Source organism: Podarcis erhardii (assembly GCF_964252035.2).
Source record: "Podarcis erhardii genome assembly, chromosome: 13".
NCBI lineage: Eukaryota > Metazoa > Chordata > Lepidosauria > Squamata > Lacertidae > Podarcis > Podarcis erhardii.
This window is the reverse complement of record NC_138502.1, coordinates 2,132,855-2,152,658: the sequence shown is the minus strand read 5'-3', so window position 1 is coordinate 2,152,658 and position 19,804 is coordinate 2,132,855. Positions and strand designations below refer to the sequence as shown.

General features: G+C 49.0%; 1 protein-coding gene across 2 annotated transcripts in view; it reads left to right on the top strand.

The window, feature by feature from the left end:
• NLGN2 (neuroligin 2) overlaps window positions 1-19,542 on the top strand; it is a 75,478-nt gene extending 55,936 nt beyond the window's left edge. For both annotated transcript variants that reach the window (XM_081835678.1, XM_081835677.1), the window contains 3 exons: window positions 3,517-3,702; window positions 11,014-11,803; window positions 13,902-19,542. In XM_081835678.1, the coding sequence (XP_081691804.1) occupies window positions 3,517-3,702; window positions 11,014-11,803; window positions 13,902-14,721 (1,796 nt within the window). In that variant the 3' untranslated portion in view covers window positions 14,722-19,542. The remainder of the gene's footprint in view (window positions 1-3,516; window positions 3,703-11,013; window positions 11,804-13,901) is intronic.
• The last annotated feature ends 262 nt before the right edge of the window (window positions 19,543-19,804 follow it).

Genomic DNA, 19,804 nt, shown 5'->3' with positions numbered 1-19,804 from the left:
TTTCGTCTTGCGCGTTTTTCGTCTTGCGAGGCATTCGTCTTGCGAGGTACCACTGTATTAGACATCACCCCAGAATTGGCCCTACTAAACATCTTCCAAGACAACAATGCCCATTTACACCACAAAGAACTCATAACCCACCTACTTTCAGCAGCCAGAAACACCATAACCAGACAGTGGAGAGACCTGTCAGGAGTAAGCATGGACCAATTCGCTGAAGAATTGATGCTTCTGAATTACTGGAGGAGACTCTTGAGAGTCCCATGGACTGCAAGAAGATCAAACATATCCATTTGTAAGGAAATCAGCCCTGAGTGCTCACTGGAAGGACAGATCCTGAAGCTGAGGCTCCAAGACTTTGGCCACCTCCTGAGAAGAGAAGACTCCCTGGAAAAGACCCTGATGTTGGGAAAGATGGAGGGCACAAGGAGAAGGGGACGACGGAGGACGAGATGGTGGGACAGTGTTCTCGAAGCTACCAGCATGAGTCTGACCAAACTGCGGGAGGCAGTGGAAGACAGGAGTGCCTGGCGTGCTCTGGTCCAGGGGGTCACGAAGAGTCGGACACGACTAAACAACTGAAAAACAACAACAATGGTACCAAATAGTATGGGAAACAGCCCTACTAGAAAAATTAACCAATAAACTGAAACTGACACGGGGACAAATAGAAGAAGACACCTTCACCCCGGTATGGCTCCCCTTTATCACACACCCAGCCCAACAAGACAATGACAAAAACCCACCAACAGCATACAAATCGATATGGCTAACCTGATTCAAAACACCCGCCCACCCCACTCACACATGACAACAAAGATCACCACAGCCAACCACAAATGAACAACCACACCCTGGGCCAACCCCAACCTCTCTCAACACCAAAGGAACACAAGTGAACAGCAGAATACCTGCATGAGCAATGCTGACACCAAACCCTACATACATTAAGCAAAATAGAAACATCGTACCTGACCCCCCCATCTCTCTCCCCCCCCCCCCATTTCTCAACAAATGAAACTGATTTGTAAAAATGTTACACGGAAAAAATACGAGAGACATTACACATACTTCTGTAAAACAAGAAAATCTTTAATAAAAAAGGAAAGAAAGAAATGACAATATATATAAAAAAAGAATTGGCGCTGCTATGGGATCTTCTGATTCCCGTTTTCCGCATTTTTAAAAACCCGATTGCTTAGTGTGGCAGCGAGCAAGAGATCAAGCCCGCTAAAAACATGCTAAAAACATGAAGGAACTTTTCATCACATGTGGTGGACCTGCCCCAAGGTGAAAGACTTCTGGGGAAAGATTTAGAATGAATTGAAAAAAATGTCGAAATATACATTTAGAAAGAAACCAGAGGCCTTTCTTCTTGGAATAACAGGTCTGGAATTGCCCGAGAAAGATGTTCAATTATTTTTGTATGCCACAACGGCTGCTCGAATTTTACTAGCTAAGAAGTGGAAAACGCAAGAACTACCAACTGTAGAAGAATGGCAGATGAAGATGATGGATTTTTCGGAGCTAGCCGACCTGACCGGAAGAGTCCGCGACCAGAAAGAGGAGGAATATCAGGAAGAATGGACGAAATTTAATGACTATTTCGTTAAATACGTTAAGTTAAACTAACTGGAAATAGCTTGCAAGTACTAGATCGGCTTAGGATTTCATATAAATTAAGTGTTAATATGTTTAATCCTGAACTGAAAAGTTAGAATGATGATAAGTGATTAAGTTAAGTTTATAAGAACTTTGATTTGGAAAACCGTTAAAAGGATATGCAATGAAATCCAACCAAGGGGAAGCGAGGAAGTCACTTAACAATGTTAAGAAGTGTAATTTTTATAAGGTTATGATTTATGTTTGTTTGTTTATTATTTTGTGAAAACCATTAAATAATTTTTGAAAAAATAAAATAAAAACATGTTATGTTCTGCTGGAAGTTGCCCAGAGTGGATGGGCAAAGCAGCCAGATGGGTGGGGTAAAAGTAATAAATTATTATTATTATTATTATTATTATTATTATTATTATTATGTACTGAAGTTCTCACCCTGGGCCAGCAGGGGGATAATGTAGATAGTTTTCACTCAGGTCCGCATATGCAAATAAGGAATTGAAAGTGACCTTCAGTGATTGGATAGTAACAGAAAGTTGTTACAGTTGCGTTGTAGTGGAGCTCTATATAAGCAGGCTGGCTGAACCCTTCAGTTCAGTTCTGTTCTGGCCTGTGAATAAACAAGAGCTGTCTGAAGAATCGCTGTGTCGTCTGATATGTTCACCCACGACTTAACAATTATTATTATTATTATTATGATTAAAGACAAGCCTACTCAGATGCTTAGAAAGTTGAGGGAATTTGAATCTGTTTCTTTTTTTTTTAAGTAGGGATATGAGGCATCAAAAGGTGTGTGCGTATGTTTGTGTGTGTGTGTGTGGTTTCCCCTGGAAATCAGAGTTCCAACCCAGCCGGACGGGCGGAATATAAATAATACAAATATTATAAGATGATTATTATTATCAAAAGAAATATGTGTGTGTGTCTGTGCACACAGGGAGGCGGGTGGCGCTGTGGGTAAAACCTCAGCGCCTAGGGCTTGCTGATTGCATGGTCGGCAGTTCGAATCCCCGCGGCGGGATGAGCTCCCATCGTTCGGTCCCAGCTCCTGCCCACCTAGCAGTTCGAAAGCACCCCTAAGTGCAGGTAGATAAATAGGTACCGCTTTATAGCGGGAAGGTAAACGGCGTTTCTGTGTGCTGCGCTGGTGCCGGCTTGCCAGAGCAGCTTCGTCACGCTGGCCACGTGACCCGGAAGTGTCTCCGGACAGCGCTGGCCCCCGGCCTCTAGAGTGAGATGGGCGCACAACCCTAGAGTCGGACACGACTGGCCCGTACGGGCAGGGGTACCTTTACCTTTTACTGTGCACACACCTTGTTTCTCCCAAACCAGCCTCGATCCGGATTGAGAAAAAGCAACGACCCGGCTGTGTTTTAAGACATACGCAGCCTAAATTTACCGTATTTTCCGCTCTACAGGACGCACCTTGTTTTAGAGGGGGAGAACAAGAAAAAACAAATTCTCCCCCTCTCTGCTCAGCGCCCCTTCAGTGAAGCGGCAGGAGAAACGGAGCCCCTTCCATTTCTCCTCCCGCTTGGCTGAAAGGGCGCTGCGCAGCTCTCCCTCTCTGCTGAAGCCAGGAGAGCAAGAGGGGTCGGTGCGCACCGACCCCTCTCGCTCTCCTGGCTTCAGCGAAAGCAACGCAAAGCCTCCGGAGCGCGGAGGGAGCTCTCCCTCTGCGCTTTGGAGGCTTCGTGTTGCTACCGCTGAAGCCAAGGAGCCTGCATTCGCTCCATAAGACGCACACACATTTCCCCTTCATTTTTGGAGGGGAAAAGTGCGTCCTATAGAGCGAAAAATACGGTAGGTGGATCAGCCTGCACTAAATCGCGCCTTTCCCCCTCTTCTTCCTCCTCCTGACACGGCTTTTTTCCTTTCTTCCCTTCCCCTCGGCAGGCTTCATGAGCACCGGCGACCAGTCTGCCAAGGGAAACTACGGAATCCTTGACCAGATCCAGGCCCTGCGGTGGCTGAACGAGAACATTGGGCATTTTGGGGGCGACCCGGAACGGATCACCATCTTCGGTTCAGGAGCCGGGGCCTCGTGCGTCAACCTCCTCATCTTATCCCACCACTCGGAAGGTAGCGCTCGGCTTGTTCGGCGTTAGGGCGGCGGGTTCGCAGGGTTTCAGGGGGTTGGAAATAATTTATTATTTATACCCCGCCCATCTGGCTGGGTTTCCCCAGCCACTCTGGGCGGCTTCCAACACAATATTAAAATGCAGTAATGCATCAAATGTTAAAAGCTTCCCTAAACAGGGCTGCCTTCAAATAAACCTTTGAAATAGTTATTTACCTGTGTGGCCAAACTGAACAGGCCTAGGATCCGGCCTAAGTACCTGTGATCTGGTCCCGCCCCACAGAACACCCCCTTTGGGGGGGGGGGACTTAGGCCCCAGTCTCCGTTCAGCCAGCTTTGGCTGAGCTGGGCATGAGGCAGGGCCTTATCGGTGGTGGCTCCTCCCAGACTTTGGGACTCCCTCCTTTGAAAAGCCAGACAGGGTGTCCTTCTGCCAGCAGGCAAAGACTGTTTCATTCCCACAGGCCTTTGGGGACCGGCTATTATTATTATTATTATTATTTTATTTTACATTTCAAAATAAACATTTTACAAACTTTAAAATATCAAATGCCTTCCCTTCTTCTGCTTCCATGGTTCATTTTACGTATCATACATTCCTGCATATTTTACTGTAACCATTCAAATCAATTTCCCACTTTTACAGCCGTCAAAATTTACAGTATTTTTCCGTGTATAAGACGGGAGACTCTATTTTGGGAGACTCCAAATTAAGAAAACACCCCTCAGCACTATTGCTCTCTTATTCTATGTGTCAAATCTGCAAGTTCTGCATTTTGCTCCCTGTCCATTTTGGGGCTAACGAAACACAGGCTGCAGTTGTTGCATACATAAATAAGCTTTTCTGACACCTAGGAATTTCTGTCTGGGTTATTCCCAACAAAAAGGACTCTTTTTTGGGGGGGGGGGAGTTTTAAACATTTTTTTCAATTCATTATAAATTATTTCCCAATATGCTTTTACCCTTTTACAATATATGAAAGAATATTCCGTCTGCCTCTTTGCATCTCCAGCACTTATCTGATTCTGTTTTATAAATATTAGACAACCTACTTGGAGTTAGGTACCATCCATGAATCATTTTCAAATCATTCTCTTTCAATAAATAAAGGTAAAGGGACCCCTGACCATTAGGTCCAGTCGTGGCCAACTCTGGGGTTGCGGCGCTCATCTCGCTTTATTGGCCAAGGGAGCCGGCATACAGCTTCCGGGTCATGTGGCCAGCAGGACTAAGCTGCTTCTGGCGAACCAGAGCAGCGCACAGAAACGCCGTTTACCTTCCCGCCGGAGTGGTCCCTATTTATCTACTTGCACTTTGATGTGCTTTCGAACTGCTAGGTTAGCAGGAGCAGGGACCGAAGAACGGGAGCTCACCCCGTCGTGGGGATTCGAATCGCCAATCTTCTGATCGGCAAGTCCTAGGCTCTGTGGGTTAAACCTGCGTCCCTACATGCAGTAAATTTCAGGTTGCTTTTCCAAAGCTTCTCCCAGAGGTTAAGATCTACGTTGTCTCCTATATCTATTGCCCAGTGTCTCATTGAAACTTTAACTAGCTCGTCTTTTGTTTCCCATTCTAATAAAAAATAATACATTCTAGGCAGAAGTTTATCCTTATTTTATAAGAATTCCTTTTCAAATTTGAGCTTTGGTCCACTAATCCATTCTTCCTATCTAATTTAAACATTTCATATATCTGGTGATATTGCAACAAATCCATAACTTGTCTTCTTAAGTTTTCCAATGATTTCAGTTTGGGTCCCCCGCCCCCCAGTCAGTGGCGTAGTGTGGGGGGTGCAGGGGGGGCCGGCTGCACCGGGCGCAACATCTGGGGGGCGCGCTCGCACTCGAGTGCTAAAATCCACGGGTTAGGGGGCGCAAATTACTTGCCTTGCCCCAGGTGCTGACAACCCACGCTACGCCACTGCCCCCAGTTCCCTGTAAGTCACCCATCGTCTGTCCATATTAACTCTCTTAATTGCAATTGCTTCAGTGGGAGAGAACCGTAAATGTGTTTTTCTTTCCAGCAGTTTTTTTCTATTTCTCCCAGACTCTATATAGATACTTCCTAAGATTGTGGTTCAAAAAACTCTCATAGATTTTAGCCTTCCCATGCCAAAGACATGCATGACAGCTGAATTTTAAATCGTGACCTTCTAAATCTAAAATGTCTGCATTGTCCGATACAATCCATTCTTTTAACCAACACAAACAAGCTGCCTCATAATACAATTGAGCATCTGGCACTTATCTGAAAGAATATTATTTATTAATATATTTGCAGATTGATCAGTAGAGATTGTTTTAATTCCTGCCACGAAAGAATTACCTATTTCTCTAAAACCTTGATCATAAATGACCATGAAATATTATCAAAAGCTTTCTCCACATCTAGAAAGGTTAGCACGGCCTATTTTTCATTTATTACTTCCAGATACTCTATTAATTACATTTCTGTAATGGTTCTAGGGATTGCTCGTGCGTAAGCCGGTGCCTATCTCCCCGGCTGGGTGTAAACACCTGGCTGGGTTGCCAAAGTGAACTTTTTCTGTCCGGACAGCCACTCACCCGTGGCTGACTCAATCGCTGGCAGAATCCGTGAGTGGGCGTTTCTTAAACTTCTTCCAGCAAAGAAGTTGACGCCTAGTCTCCGCCTACCCTCTCTGCGCAGAAGCCTTCTGCGCAGGGAGGGCGTGGGCAACGGAGGACCCCTACTCTCCCCGCTGGTCCCAGGCAAGGAGTCATGAGACCGCCTCGCTACTTCCCCCAGCTGCCCCCCTTCTCCCCTGGTGATACGCTGATTCTCTTCCCCAGAAGATGGGTTGCTTCTCCCGATCCCTGGACGCTCTCTGGAATCCCTCTGGCTTTCGTTCTCCCCCTCCAGTACTGATGGCAGTTCCCTGACAGTTTCTTATATTGTCTTTCTTTTGCCGGCCTGGTATAAAACCCGGCCTGTTCTCTGTGGACTGCCTCAGTTAATGTCCCTTTCAATCTATTAGCCAAGATTGTAGCAAATAGTTTGCACTCAACAATGAAACAGGTCTGTAATTTTTGGTCTTTGTTAAGTCGCTGTCTTATTTGGGGATCAAAGTAATAAATGCATCGTTCCATGAGGCTGGAACTACCCCATCACCAAAATTCTGCTCATGCTGTCCTTAAGTGGTTTTATAAGTGGATCCTGAAACTTTTTATAATAAATTGCAATAAGTCCACCTGGCCCTGGTGCTTTTCCCATCTTCATTCGATTTATTGCCATTTGCAGTTCCGATAAAGATATGGGTGTATTTAGAATTTGCTGGTTTTCCTTAGATACTCCGGGGTATGCAACAGTCACTTAAATAAGAATCCGTTTTTTAAAAGTTCTCCTTCTCACAACGGTATAATAAAGAATTTTTTTTTCTTTTTCAAATGCTTTCCTTATCTCTTTTGGGCTAGTGAAATGCTTATCCTCATCAACAATATTATTGTCTTTCTTTTTGGAGTTGCCATGCTAATCATTTACCAGGTTTATTAACAAATTCGAACATTTTCTGTTTCATTAATTTAATTTTCATCTCAATCTCTTGATTAACTAACACTGAAAATGGTGCTTGCAGGAGTTTAATTGCTTGACATACATCTTTCTCCTTTGGCTTTGCGATTAACTTCTCTTTATTCAGTCGAGCATCTAATATCTCTTGTTTCTTTTTCCCCTTTCTCTTTTCTGAAAAGTGTTTTGTTGAATTAGGAAGCCTCTCATCACTGCCTTACTAGCATCCCACACTACACGTAAATCAGGTCAAAAAATTATTGTAGAGAGTGTTGCCCCTTACTCACAGTTTGTTCATTTTGCAACACCACATCGTTTAACCTCCACCTAAACGAAGATCATTTCTCACCTGTTATTGTCATCAAGATGGCCTTGAGATCAGATAGTGTCTTAGGTTGAATTTCTACCATTTTTACCCTGGTTGTTAATTCTTTGGAAGCCCATAAATAGTCTATTCTGCTTGAAGAATTGTTTGCGTTTGATAAAAAAGCAGATTGACGTTCTAATGGATGCTTAAGTCACCATAGGTCAATTACCGTATTTTTCCATGTATAACTCGCCCCCATGTATAAGACGCCCCCATGTATTTGGGGGGACTCAAAATTAAGAAAATGGGGGGAGATTGTCAAGAGTTGTTGAGCTTTGGGAGGGGATTGCTCTCCCGACGCTGACAATTGCATGCATCACAGAAGACACCGATCGACTGCCCGATCACCGCCGGCAGCTGCCAATCAACCACCCAGTTGACGCAACGGCAGCCAATCGCCAACAGCCCTTCACACCGCCACCAATCACCCGCCCCATCGCCACTGAGAATCTCGTGCTCGCAGCTGCAACCAATCGCCCATCGCCCCTCAGCACTACCCATGTATAACACAAGCCCAAATTTTAAGCATAGTTTTAAAATAATAAAAAAAAACTTGTGTTATACACAGAAAAATACGGTAAGTCAAAATTGGACACCATATTTTAAAAAAGGCATTTGGAAGTTTCCCTTCTTTTGAATCCATTTTCAGTACAGTTCTAAGTCGAGGGAAACAACAGCGTTAAAATCACCCATCATTATTATTTTAGTATCACACAGATCAAACAAATTTTCTTCCAGATTTTTAAAAATCAGTTTTCCGTTCATTGGGGGCATAAATTCCCACTACAGTACAGTGGTGCCTCGCAAGACGAAATTAATTCGTTCCTCAAGTTTTTTCTTCTTGCGAGTTTTTCGTCTTGCGAAGCACGGTTTCCCATAGGAATGCATTGAAAATCAATTAATGCGTTCCTAGGGAGACCGCCTTCAGACCAGGTCCAGGGACAGTCTGCCCCCGGACCTCTTCTGAGGGCTGGCAGGGGGAGAAGGACTTTTCTCCCCACCGCCAGCCTTCAGAACAGCCTTCTGAAGGCTGGCGGTGGGAAGGAAAGCCCTTCTCCCGCTGCCAGCCTTCAGAAGAGTTCCTGCAGGGCTGCCTAGGCTGCGGATAGCAGCCTGCTGCCCGGCGCGAGGGGCGCTCTGCTTCAGAGCGCCCCTTGCGCGGGGCAGACATTCGCAGCTTGGGGAGCCCTGCAGGACTTCCCCGCAGGGCTCTCCAAGCTGCGGATAGCAGGCTGCTGCCCCGCACGAGGGTCGCTCTGCTTCAGAGCGCCCCTCGCGCGGGACAGACATTCGCAGCTTGGGGAGCCCTGCAGGACTTCCCCGCAGGGCTCTCCAAGCTGCGGATAGGGGCAGCAGGCTGCTATCCGCAGCTTGGAGAGCCCTGCGGGGAACTCTTCTGAAGGCTGGCGGGGGAGAAGGGCTTTTCCTCCAACCGCAAGTCTTCAAGACAGGTCCGGGAACAGAGGAGAAGCGCTGCCGCCTTCCCCTCTGTTCCCGGACCTGTCCTGAAGGCTTGCGGTGGGAGGAGGGCTTTCCTCCCCACCGCCAACATTCAGAATGCTGTTCTGAATGTTGGCGGTGGGGAGGAAAAACCCTCCTCCCACCGCAAGCCCCGGGAACAGAGGAGAAGCGCTGCGCGCCTTCTCCTCTGTTTCCGGACCTCCCACCGCAAGCCTTCAGGACAGGTCCAGGAACAGAGGAGAAGGCGCGCTGCGCTTCCCCGCTGTCCCCGGAGATTTCCCTAAGGGCTTTCGTCTTGCAAAGCAAGCCCATAGGGAAATTCGTCTTGCGAAGCCGCTAAAAATCGGAAAACCCTTTCGTCTTGCGGGTTTTTCGTTTAGCGAGGCATTCGTCTTGCGGGGCACCACTGTAATTGGTCCTCCACCTAGTCTCACTTAAATAGCCATCATTCTGCCTTCTTCATCTTTAAAGGTGAATTTAGGATCTCGTTTGGGGTTAACATACATCATCACTCCTCTCTTTTTAGTTTTATCAGAATAGATAAACTCTTGTCCCAGACCTTTATTTATTAGGAATTTTCTATGTTGTCTTTTTCTATGTGTCTCCTGTAAGCGAATGATGTCTAATTTCTGCTTTGTCAAGATGTGCGCTATTTTATTCCTTTTTGTTTTGTTATTTAGTCCATTTCCATTCCATGAAAGGATTTGAAGATCCATCTTAAATCAGGGGTGTCCAAGCTTTTTTCAAAGAGGGCCAGGTTTGATGAAGTAAACGTGCGAGGGCCGACCAGAGGGCCAACCATAGTTGAGCTTTTTTTCAGCTTTTACCCCAAGAAGTAAACAGGGCCGGATTAAACCGACTGGTGGGCCGGATTAGGCCCCGAAACAGACTTTGGACATGCCTGATCTTAAATTATATTTTGTGTGTGTGTGTGTGTGTGTGTGTGTGTGTGTAATACACACACACACAGCCAAACCTTGGTTTTTTATTGTCTCTGATGCTGAACATTTCTGCTCCTGAACGTTGAAAACCCGGAAGTAAGTGTTCCAGTTTTCGAATGTTTTTCAGAAGCCAAGCATCCAGCGCAGCAGACAAGTGGCTTCTGATTGGCTCTTCCGATTCCAAGAGCCAATCAGAAGCCGTGCCTTGGAAATAAAATGTTTCAGAAGTCTAACGCCCTTTTGGAACGGATTACATTTGACTTTCGAGGTACCACCGTGTGTGTCTATATCTCACAATTCCAGTTTTCCTTCTACCCCCTTCTCTCTTTACTTTTTGTCCTCTTCTTCCTTCTTTTCCTCTTCAGTCAGCAGGAAGGAAGGACAAAGCAAAATGATCCCAATTAGATTATGCAGGAATCCACCAGTTTTTTAAAAAATATAAATTCACAATCCATAAAGCGTATCCCACTCAGTCAGCCAAAATCCAAGCAGGAAATTATATTTATATATTTGAGTGTGCTCTCTACTCCATAAAAGAAAAAAACAAACTCAGTAGCCAAGAGAGAAGAGCACAAAACTCTTCAGGAATTGCTGATAAATCCTTGCAAGATAATCTAGGGGGTATACACCCAACTGCTGTAAGTTTAATAGCAAGGGGGGGAAATAAAAATATGCCAGGGGGGAGGACAATCAATCAATAAACTGATTTAAGTGTAGTGTGGGATGCCAGTAAGGTAGTGATGAGAGGCTTCCTAATTCAACAAAATCCTTCTCAAAAAAGAGAAAGAGGCATGTTTGTCCATTTCTCCATTGACTTTGCAGTGCGCACTTTGCGCCTCGGTTGTCAAACGTCTCAGAAGTCGAACAGTCTTCTGGAACGGATTACGTTTGACAACCGAGGTTCCACTGTATTAATAATAATAATAATAATAATAATAATAATAATAATAATACGTCCCAATGGCTTCTCCAGCCATTCCCTTCTCCTCTTGACCGCTGACTGTCCTTTTCCTTCCAGGTCTGTTCCAGAAAGCCATCGCGCAGAGCGGCACAGCCATCTCCAGCTGGTCGGTCAACTACCAGCCCCTCAAGTACACCCGCATGCTGGCCTCCAAAGTGGGCTGCGACCACATGGACACGAGCGACACGGTGGAGTGCCTGAGACGCAAGGCCTACCGGGAGCTGGTAGACCAGGACATCCAGCCGGCCCGCTACCACATCGCTTTTGGGCCCGTGGTGGATGGGGACGTGGTCCCGGACGACCCAGAGATCCTGATGCAGCAGGGCGAGTTCCTCAACTACGACATCCTCATCGGGGTCAACCAGGGCGAGGGCCTCAAATTCGTGGAGGACTCCATGGAGAGCGAGGACGGCATCTCGGCCAGCTACTTCGACTTCACCATCTCCAACTTCGTGGACAACCTCTACGGCTATCCGGAGGGCAAGGACATCCTTCGCGAGACCATCAAGTTCATGTACACGGACTGGGCGGACCGGGACAACGGCGAGATGCGCCGCAAAACCCTCCTGGCCCTCTTCACCGACCACCAGTGGGTGGCGCCGGCCGTGGCCACCGCCAAGCTTCACGCTGAATACCAGTCGCCCGTCTACTTCTACACCTTCTACCACCACTGCCAGACGGACACACGCCCTGAGTGGGCAGACGCGGCCCACGGGGACGAGATCCCCTACGTCTTCGGGGTGCCCATGATCGGCGCCACCGACCTCTTCCCCTGCAACTTCTCCAAGAACGACGTCATGCTCAGCGCCGTCGTCATGACCTACTGGACCAACTTCGCCAAGACGGGGTGAGACGATTGTGCGAATGGATTGATGCACTAGGAGAAGATACAGTGGTGCCTCGCTAGACGAAATTAATCTGTTCCGTGAGGCTCTTCGTCTAGCGGTTTTTTCGTCTTGCGAAGCAAGCCCATTGACAGCTTAGCGGATTAGCGCTATTAGCGGTTTAGCGGCTTTTAGCAGATCAGCTGATAAGTGGCTTAGCGGCTTAGGAAAAGGGGGGGGAGGGGAAAAAACCCCGCAGGAACTCGCAAGACATTTTCGTCTTGCGAAGCAAGCCCATAGGGAAATTCGTTTTGCGAAACGCCTCCAAAACGGAAAACCCTTTTGTCTAGCGGATTTTCCGTCTTGCGAGGCGTTCATCTTGCGGGGCACCACTGTAGGTTGCTTAGCTATTTGTCTTCCTTGGTGAGATCAGCAGAGTACCACCCTTTGCAGCTTTAAAACTTGGAAGCTAATTTAACTTCTAGAAACAATAATCCAAGATGCTTTAAGGCAGACTGGATCCCCCCCCCCCGCTATTATTCCTTTTCTCCCACTTAAAAATAACCATCTCTCACACACCTTGTTTTGTGAAGATGTAAAAGTAGCATTTACTTACATAATCCAGATCTCTGAGCGGCTAAGCGCATATTGTGACATTGGTTTCATAATTTTTAACCTGGCAATATATTGCGAATCAGGACATGTGTGTTATGCAAAAATCACAATGTCGGGGAAACCTCAAAGCCAGCCAATGCTTCTCTCAATTCCTGCAGCCCCTCTTGATTCTGGCAGCTTAGCTGTCCCCTGACTCCTACAGGGGGCAGCGAATCACAAGAGCAGGCGCCAGCAAAAATCACAGTGAACTTTTTGTTTTTATCGTGAGATAAAGTGAAGGCATAGAGCAGGGGTCAGCAAACTTTTTCAGCAGGGGGCCGGTCCACTGTCCCTCAGACCTTGTGGGGGGCTGCACGATATTGGGGGGGAATGAATGAATTCCTGTGCCCCACAAATAACCCAGAGATGCATTTTAAATAAAAAGACACATTCTATTCATGTAAAAGCACGCAGATTCCTAGACCGTCTGCGGGCTGGATTTATAGAATCATAGAATCCTAGAGTTGGAAGAGACCACAAGGGCCATCGAGTCCAACCCCCTGCCAAGCAGGAAACACCATCAGAGCACTCCTGACATGGTTGTCAAGCCTCTGCTTAAAGACCTCCAAAGAAGGAGACTCCACCACACTCCTTGGCAGCAAATTCCACTGTCAAACAGCTCTTACTGTCAGGAAGTTCTTCCTAATGTTTAGGTGGAATCTTCTTTCTTGTAGTTTGGAACCATTGCTCCGTGTCCGCTTCTCTGGAGCAGCAGAAAACAACCTTTCTCCCTCCTCTATGTGACATCCTTTTATATAGTTGAACATGGCTATCATATCACCCCTTAACCTCCTCTTCTTCAGGCTAAACATGCCCAGCTCCCTTAGCCGTTCCTCATAAGGCATCGTTTCCAGGCCTTGGACCATTTTGGTTGCCCTCCTCTGGACACGTTCCAGTTTGTCAGTGCCCTTCTTGAACTGTGGTGCCCAGAACTGGACACAGTACTCCAGGTGAGGTCTGACCAGAGCAGAATACAGTGGCACTATTACTTCCCTTGATCTAGATGCTACACTCCTATTGATGCAGCCCAGAATTGCATTGGCTTTTTTAGCTGCCGCGTCACACTGTTGGCTCATGTCAAGTTTGTGGTCAACCAAGACTCCTAGATCCTTTTCACATGTACTGCTCTCAAGCCAGGTGTCACCCATCTTGTATTTGTGCCTCTCATTTTTTTTGCCCAAGTGCAATACTTTTTAGAAGGCAATTGGGCCAGATCCAGCCCCCTGGTCTTAGTTTGCCCAACCATGGTATAAAGTAACGATGATAAGCAACATAAATTGAAATTTTGAGGGAACCAAGGAGGGAGGGAGGGAAAGTTGTAGGTGGAATGATCAATTGCTAAAGTTGAAATGTTGTTGCCTTGTTTGTTTGTTAAAATTTATAAATGAAATAATTTTGAAAAGCATTTTAATTAACGCAAATGATGACGGTGATGATGATCTCCGTCTCCTCTCCCCTTTTCCGCAGGGACCCCAACCAGCCAGTGCCGCAGGACACCAAGTTCATCCACACGAAGCCCAACCGCTTTGAGGAGGTGGTGTGGACCAAGTTCAACACGAAGGACAAGCAGTACCTCCACATCGGCCTGAAGCCCCGGGTGCGAGACAACTACCGCGCCAACAAGGTGGCCTTCTGGCTGGAGCTGGTCCCGCACCTTCACAACCTCCACGAGCCGCCCTACACCTCCACCACCACCCGCATCCCGCCTTACGTCACCCGCTGGCCCACCACCCGCGTGGGGCCCAGCACCACACGCCGGCCCATCCCCACCCTGCCGCCGGACGAGGACGACGTGGTCCGCCCCCAGCGCTACGTCCCCTTCCCGGGCGACTCGCGAGACTACTCCACCGAGCTGAGCGTCACGGTGGCTGTGGGGGCCTCGCTCCTCTTCCTCAACATCCTGGCCTTCGCCGCCCTGTACTACAAGCGGGACAAGCGTCACGAACTGCGCAGCGGGCGCCGGCTCAGCCCCCAGCGCAACGCGGCCAACGACCTGGTGCATGGTGGCCAGGAGGAGGAGATTATGTCGCTGCAGATCAAGCACTCGGAGCACGACGCCCACGACTTGGAGCCGCTGCGGCCCCACGAGATCCTGCGCCCCGCCTGCCCCCCCGACTACACCCTGGCGCTGCGGCGCGCCCCCGACGACGTGCCCCTGATGACCCCCAACACCATCACCATGATCCCCAGCACTATCACGGGCATGCAGGCCCTTCACCCTTTCAACACCTTCCCCACCGGACACAACAACACCTTGCCCCACCCTCACTCTACCACCCGCGTATAGTCGCCCTCCCCTCCGTGCCCCTCGGCCGCCCCGGCCTGCCCCGCTCGAGCAAAGAGCGGGCCACCTTTCCTGCCACGTGGACGGGTCTTTTGTACAACGTTGCGGGGGGAGGGGGGTCTAGCAGACGGAGGGGTCGGGCGATTCAGAGGTCCGCCCGTCTGTCCCCACGGCACACGGCACGGACGGGCTGGCAACGGTTCTCCACCCTGCTTGGGTCCCGACACCCTTTGGCGACACCCGTGGCATGGCATGGCAGCAGAGGAGGGCAGCACCAGCGATCTCGCTTCCTTTTGGGGTGCTGGGGGTTCTTTCCGGCACGAGGCGAAGAAGCGGGTCGCCTTCCCACCCTTGTTTTCCGGACGGGTGGCGGAACAGTGGCCATGGTTTTCGCCGGCGCTCCCGGGAGGAAGATTGGCCTGCCGTTCCTCGTCCATCTGGGTCCGGGCGGCAAAGGCATCCTTTGTCCTTCCGGGCGGAGATAAGGGAAATCTGACTCGTAGGGAAAGAGAGTCCCCGCTGTGGCTGTGATTGACAAAAGAAGGCAGTCCCTCTGCCCCCAGGGGGGTCGGAGACGCCACTCAAAGCTGTCAGCTCGGCTTGGATGGATGGACGGACAGTGGAGAGATGGTGGAGAGGAGGGGTGGGAGGTCAAAGGTCAGAGAGAGGGGAGAAAGAGAGACGGGAGCCAGTTCGCCTTGGCGCAACATCTCTCTGGGTGGTGAAGGTGCCCGGTGGTCCGCTCAGCGTCAGATTCCCAGTGCTGGATTGCTGAGGAGGGAGCAGCCGGTCAGCCCAGACAAATTCCCTTCTGGGTTGAGAGAGGTTTGCTAGAGATTCTGCCCCCTTTCTTTCACCACCACCCCTTATTTTTCCTTTTTCGAGTCTGTGTGACGGAGGTGGAGAGAGAGAAGGGAAGGAGACCTGGAGGTGTGTGTGTCTAGAGTGCAGAAGCAGGGGCGGGTTCGTCCCCAAGGCAGTGGTCCCAGCGATGGCTGGTTCACAGCTGCCGAAAAAAGGTGTCCCTGCTGGAACGAGGAGCGAGCCCTGCCTCTTCGCCGTGGGGTGGGTACTTGTCAAAATCCCAGTGCCTTCCTTGCACAATTTGCAGAAGGGTTATTTGACCCTTTCTTGTCCGCCAGGGGGCAATTTTCTGCCCCCACCTCCCTCCAATTTGGTGTAAGAGCTAAAGCTTTGCCGGGAATCACTAGGTGGTTTTTTTTGGGGGGGGGGGACTTAACAGTGTGGGGATGTGGAGCATCTAGAAGGGAACCCAGAGAGAGGGGATTCAAAGCAGGGTGGGGGTGGGCCGGCAGCATGCGCAAACTAGCTTGTTCCCAAGGCGAAATTTTGAATGCAACAACTGGAAATCTGCTTTCCCCCCTGAAGGATGTGACTACAAGATTTGGGGAGGAGGGGGGAGCTGTTAAGAAAACCTGCAAAGGTACACTGCATGTTCCAGGCTTTATTTTTTTTAATTAATCCGAGCAAGGAAACGAAGGAGTGGCGATCGCGGGGCGTGGGGCGTCAGAGTTTCAGTCTCTTTGGGATGGGGGAGCATCGCTTGCCTTTTGCTTCTGAGAACCCGGACCTCCCCCCAGATCATTTCTCCCCCCACAACCCCTCTTCTATGGCCGTAGGGGGAGGCTCCCCCTCCCTCTTCCTGAACACCCTCCTTGCGAACATCTGAACTTTCGTTGCTTTTCGGGTGGGATTCAGCCATGCATGGGTGCAAAATTCACTTTGCGCAGATCTCATTGGCTGGGAGGTCTTGTGCCAACATACCCATTTCTGTCCCCCCTCCCCACGAATGTCATAAAAACAAACTCACGGGCATCCGCTGAAACTGTTTGCCGTAGGATTCAGGGCAGGCGAAAGCCCGTTGTCGTGCGGCACAGAGTTAAACTCTGGAACTCCTTGCCACAGTGGCCATTTCTCACGGCTTTAAAAGAGAATGAGGCAAATTTGTGTACTCTGCCTTCACGGAGACCGTGACGCTTCTGGATTTTACTTGCTGGAAACCACAGAAGGGGAAAGGGCTGTTGCGCTGGGGTCTTGCTCGTGCGTTTACCGTCATGTGCAAAATGCGCCAGAAAGTGAGGGAGGCCACCCACACTTTCTCTTGACCTATGCTTTGATTTTATCGCCTACCGGTTAATTCTCCCGGGTCCTGAGAGGCTCTTTCGCCATTCTGCAGCCGCCCCTCGTGAAGATCCGATCGCAGAGGAACTGACGCTCGGTTAAGCAAAACCTCTATTTTGGATTTTCCGCACATCTGATAAGATCCGGTTCAGAGGGCAAGATCAGATCCCCGCAAAGCACATCCGTGGAACAGCGGGAAAGCCCTCGAATCTGATCGGTCAGGACACAGTATGATCAAAATATGGGTCAAACGAAAGTGTGGGTGAAGCCCACAAAATCCAAATTTTATGCGATCGATTTGCCCCTGGCGGTGCGTACCTGAGCAGCCTACATTCGGGTGTGATTTTTTAACCTGTCCATTCTCCCTGTTTCACACAATTTGCTGTTTTAAGCAACCTCGCCTTGATGTTCGAGATAAAAAATGCCCCTTTAAAAATAAATAAATCACAGAAAGCTTGCAAGGAGCGCTTTTAAAGAGGTGACCTTTCTGGATTTTTGAAGGACAGGGGAACTCTGGTTTTAGCCGGGGTGGGGAGTTTGGGACAGCAGTTGTTTCCAGTGAACAATGTGTGGACGATGGGAAATTAAAGAATGGGTCCTTGCTTTGACGCCATGCCGTCCCATTTCCTTGCAAACAGTTCCTCCGTAAATAAATTGGCACCAAGGCGTAAGACGCAGGTCACCCAGAAGCACCCTGCCTAAAACTTCTGCAAAGTGGGTGCTTCCCAGTGGGTCCTCATTTCAGGATCTGCGGGTTGCTGTTCTGCAAGTGCCATTTTGTTTTGTTTTGCACAAGCCGCAGGACGTTTTTGGCGTCGGGAATGCCAGCCCATTCGCCCTCCCCGTTTCCTTTGAGCCGACCCTTTTTCTGCGAAACATCCAGAAAGTTAAAAAAAACAAAAAAAACAGCCGCAGTTTCCAGTGAAGGAATGAACTGCGTTAAGCCCCAGCTTGGAAGGAGCTGGTCCGTCGAGAGCTGCAAATTTAAATTGGTGTGAAACAGGTTTAAAAGTTACGCTTCTCCCCCTCCAAAGAACGTAGTTTGGCAAAAGTGCCGAGTGTGCTTTTGTTCGTGACTTGCAGCCTTTTCCTACCGGATGGCGGCTACTCCGGTTGACAGAACTGGACAGCTGGAAGGGAACCCCAAAGTCATCTAGCCCAACCCCTTGCGACGGAGGCTCCTCATTCGAGAGACAAGGCAGTTCTGATGGGTTTAGACGTGCACCTCCTCCTTTGCAAACCTCTTTCCCCCTCGTTCCTTCCAGGAAGACCAACCTTTCCTTCCCTCTTTGGGCTAGGTTTTCCGCGCACGATGCGGCTGGGATCCGACCTCTCTCCTTCTGGAGCGAAATGAAGTTTTGGATTTCTTTTCTCTAGTTACGTCTGGGTTGGGAACCGACCCAAGGAGCAGGTGGGATAGCAGGGTGAGGCCGGGAAACAGCACCCTTCAAGAGAGAAGCTCTAGCACAGAAAACCGAGTCGAAATGTTCAAAGCCCTTCTCCGTGCAGTGCCGAGTTAGACTATGGAACTCCCTGCCACAGGAGGCAGAGATGCTTCCGGAAACCAGGAGAACGCTTTCTGCTCGCATCCGGTTGGCCACTGCGAGGATGGGCTGTTGGCCTGATCCTGCCCCCCAAATCCACCCCGTTTGCCCTGTATAAGCTCCGCCTGTCCATCAAACCTTGCCCCTGATCAATGCCCACCTCCGCAGAACTGAGCCTTCTTCCCCGCGTGCCTCTCTCCCCGTAATACGCAGCTTGGCTAGCTTGCATGAGCCAGCTATTGTTTCCTCCGAAGGCACTCCTTTTCTGTGTGTGCCTTTTTCTCTTTGCTTGAGGGCCGGGTCGTGTAGGTTGAAGGGGAAGGGAGGGCCGGGGGCTCTTTCTCCGATGGGGGTGGGCAGGGGCGAAGTCTAAAGGGCGTGCCACCACCACCCCCCGACCCGCCGATCCTTCGTTCCCGACTTCCGTCTCCCATCCCCGCCGTGCAATATGGACCCATCTATGCACCCACACACACTTCCAGTGATCTCCTGGGATCCCCAGGGAGATTCCTCGCCCCCTGCTCGGCCGTAGTACGCTCTTTCTAGAGCGACCTCGTACTTGCTGGCTCCAGTAAGATGGGGGATCGTAGAAGAATAGGATTGTAGACTTGGAAGGGACCCCCAAAGGTCATCCAGTCCAAACCCCTGCAATGCATGAAAGGGAAATGTGATATTTTTATTTTCAGAAGCACATCGTTCTTGGGTGGCTGTTTGGCTCTCGTTTTTCCTTTCCCCTCCTTTTCTCTCTCCCATCCCCACTGCTGCCTTCCTCGGTTCTCGTGCCTCTGGCGTTCATTCTCATGGTTGGGGGCCGTGTGGGGAGACCATTATTGTTTCCGGAATATTCCGACGACGAAAGAGGAAAGACGGAGGGGAGCGGATGAAGGCCGGTCGCGGGGAGGGGGAGGGCGGTTTTGGTTCTTAAGCCATTCTGAAGACTCCATCTTAACTTGGCGATGTTCCGAGTTGGTTTCCTTTTTTTAAAAAAAGAAAAGAATAAAAGAAATTTATTATAAATATAAATAAATATATATATAGATATCTCCATTTTTTTAAAAAAGGAAAACAATTATTTTGTAAAAAAAAATAATGAACAAAAACAAAAATTTAAAATGATTAAATAGATGGGGGCGGGCGGGAGGGCGGGGAATAAAAGCGAAATCTGTGCCAAACTCAGCAAACTTGGATGGGCCTGGGAAGCATATTTTTTTCGGGGTGGTTTGTTTGTTTGTTTTTTGTTTGGGAGGGGGGGAAAGAGGGGGGGCCTGTTCTCTTGGTTTTTCTGCAAATACCGAGTTTCCTGGGACTCCTGTGAACACAAAAAAAATAAAGTCTGTGCCAAGGAACGGAATGAAGTTCCAACGTGGGGTGCGAATGCACCTCTGGAAAGAGAGATGTCA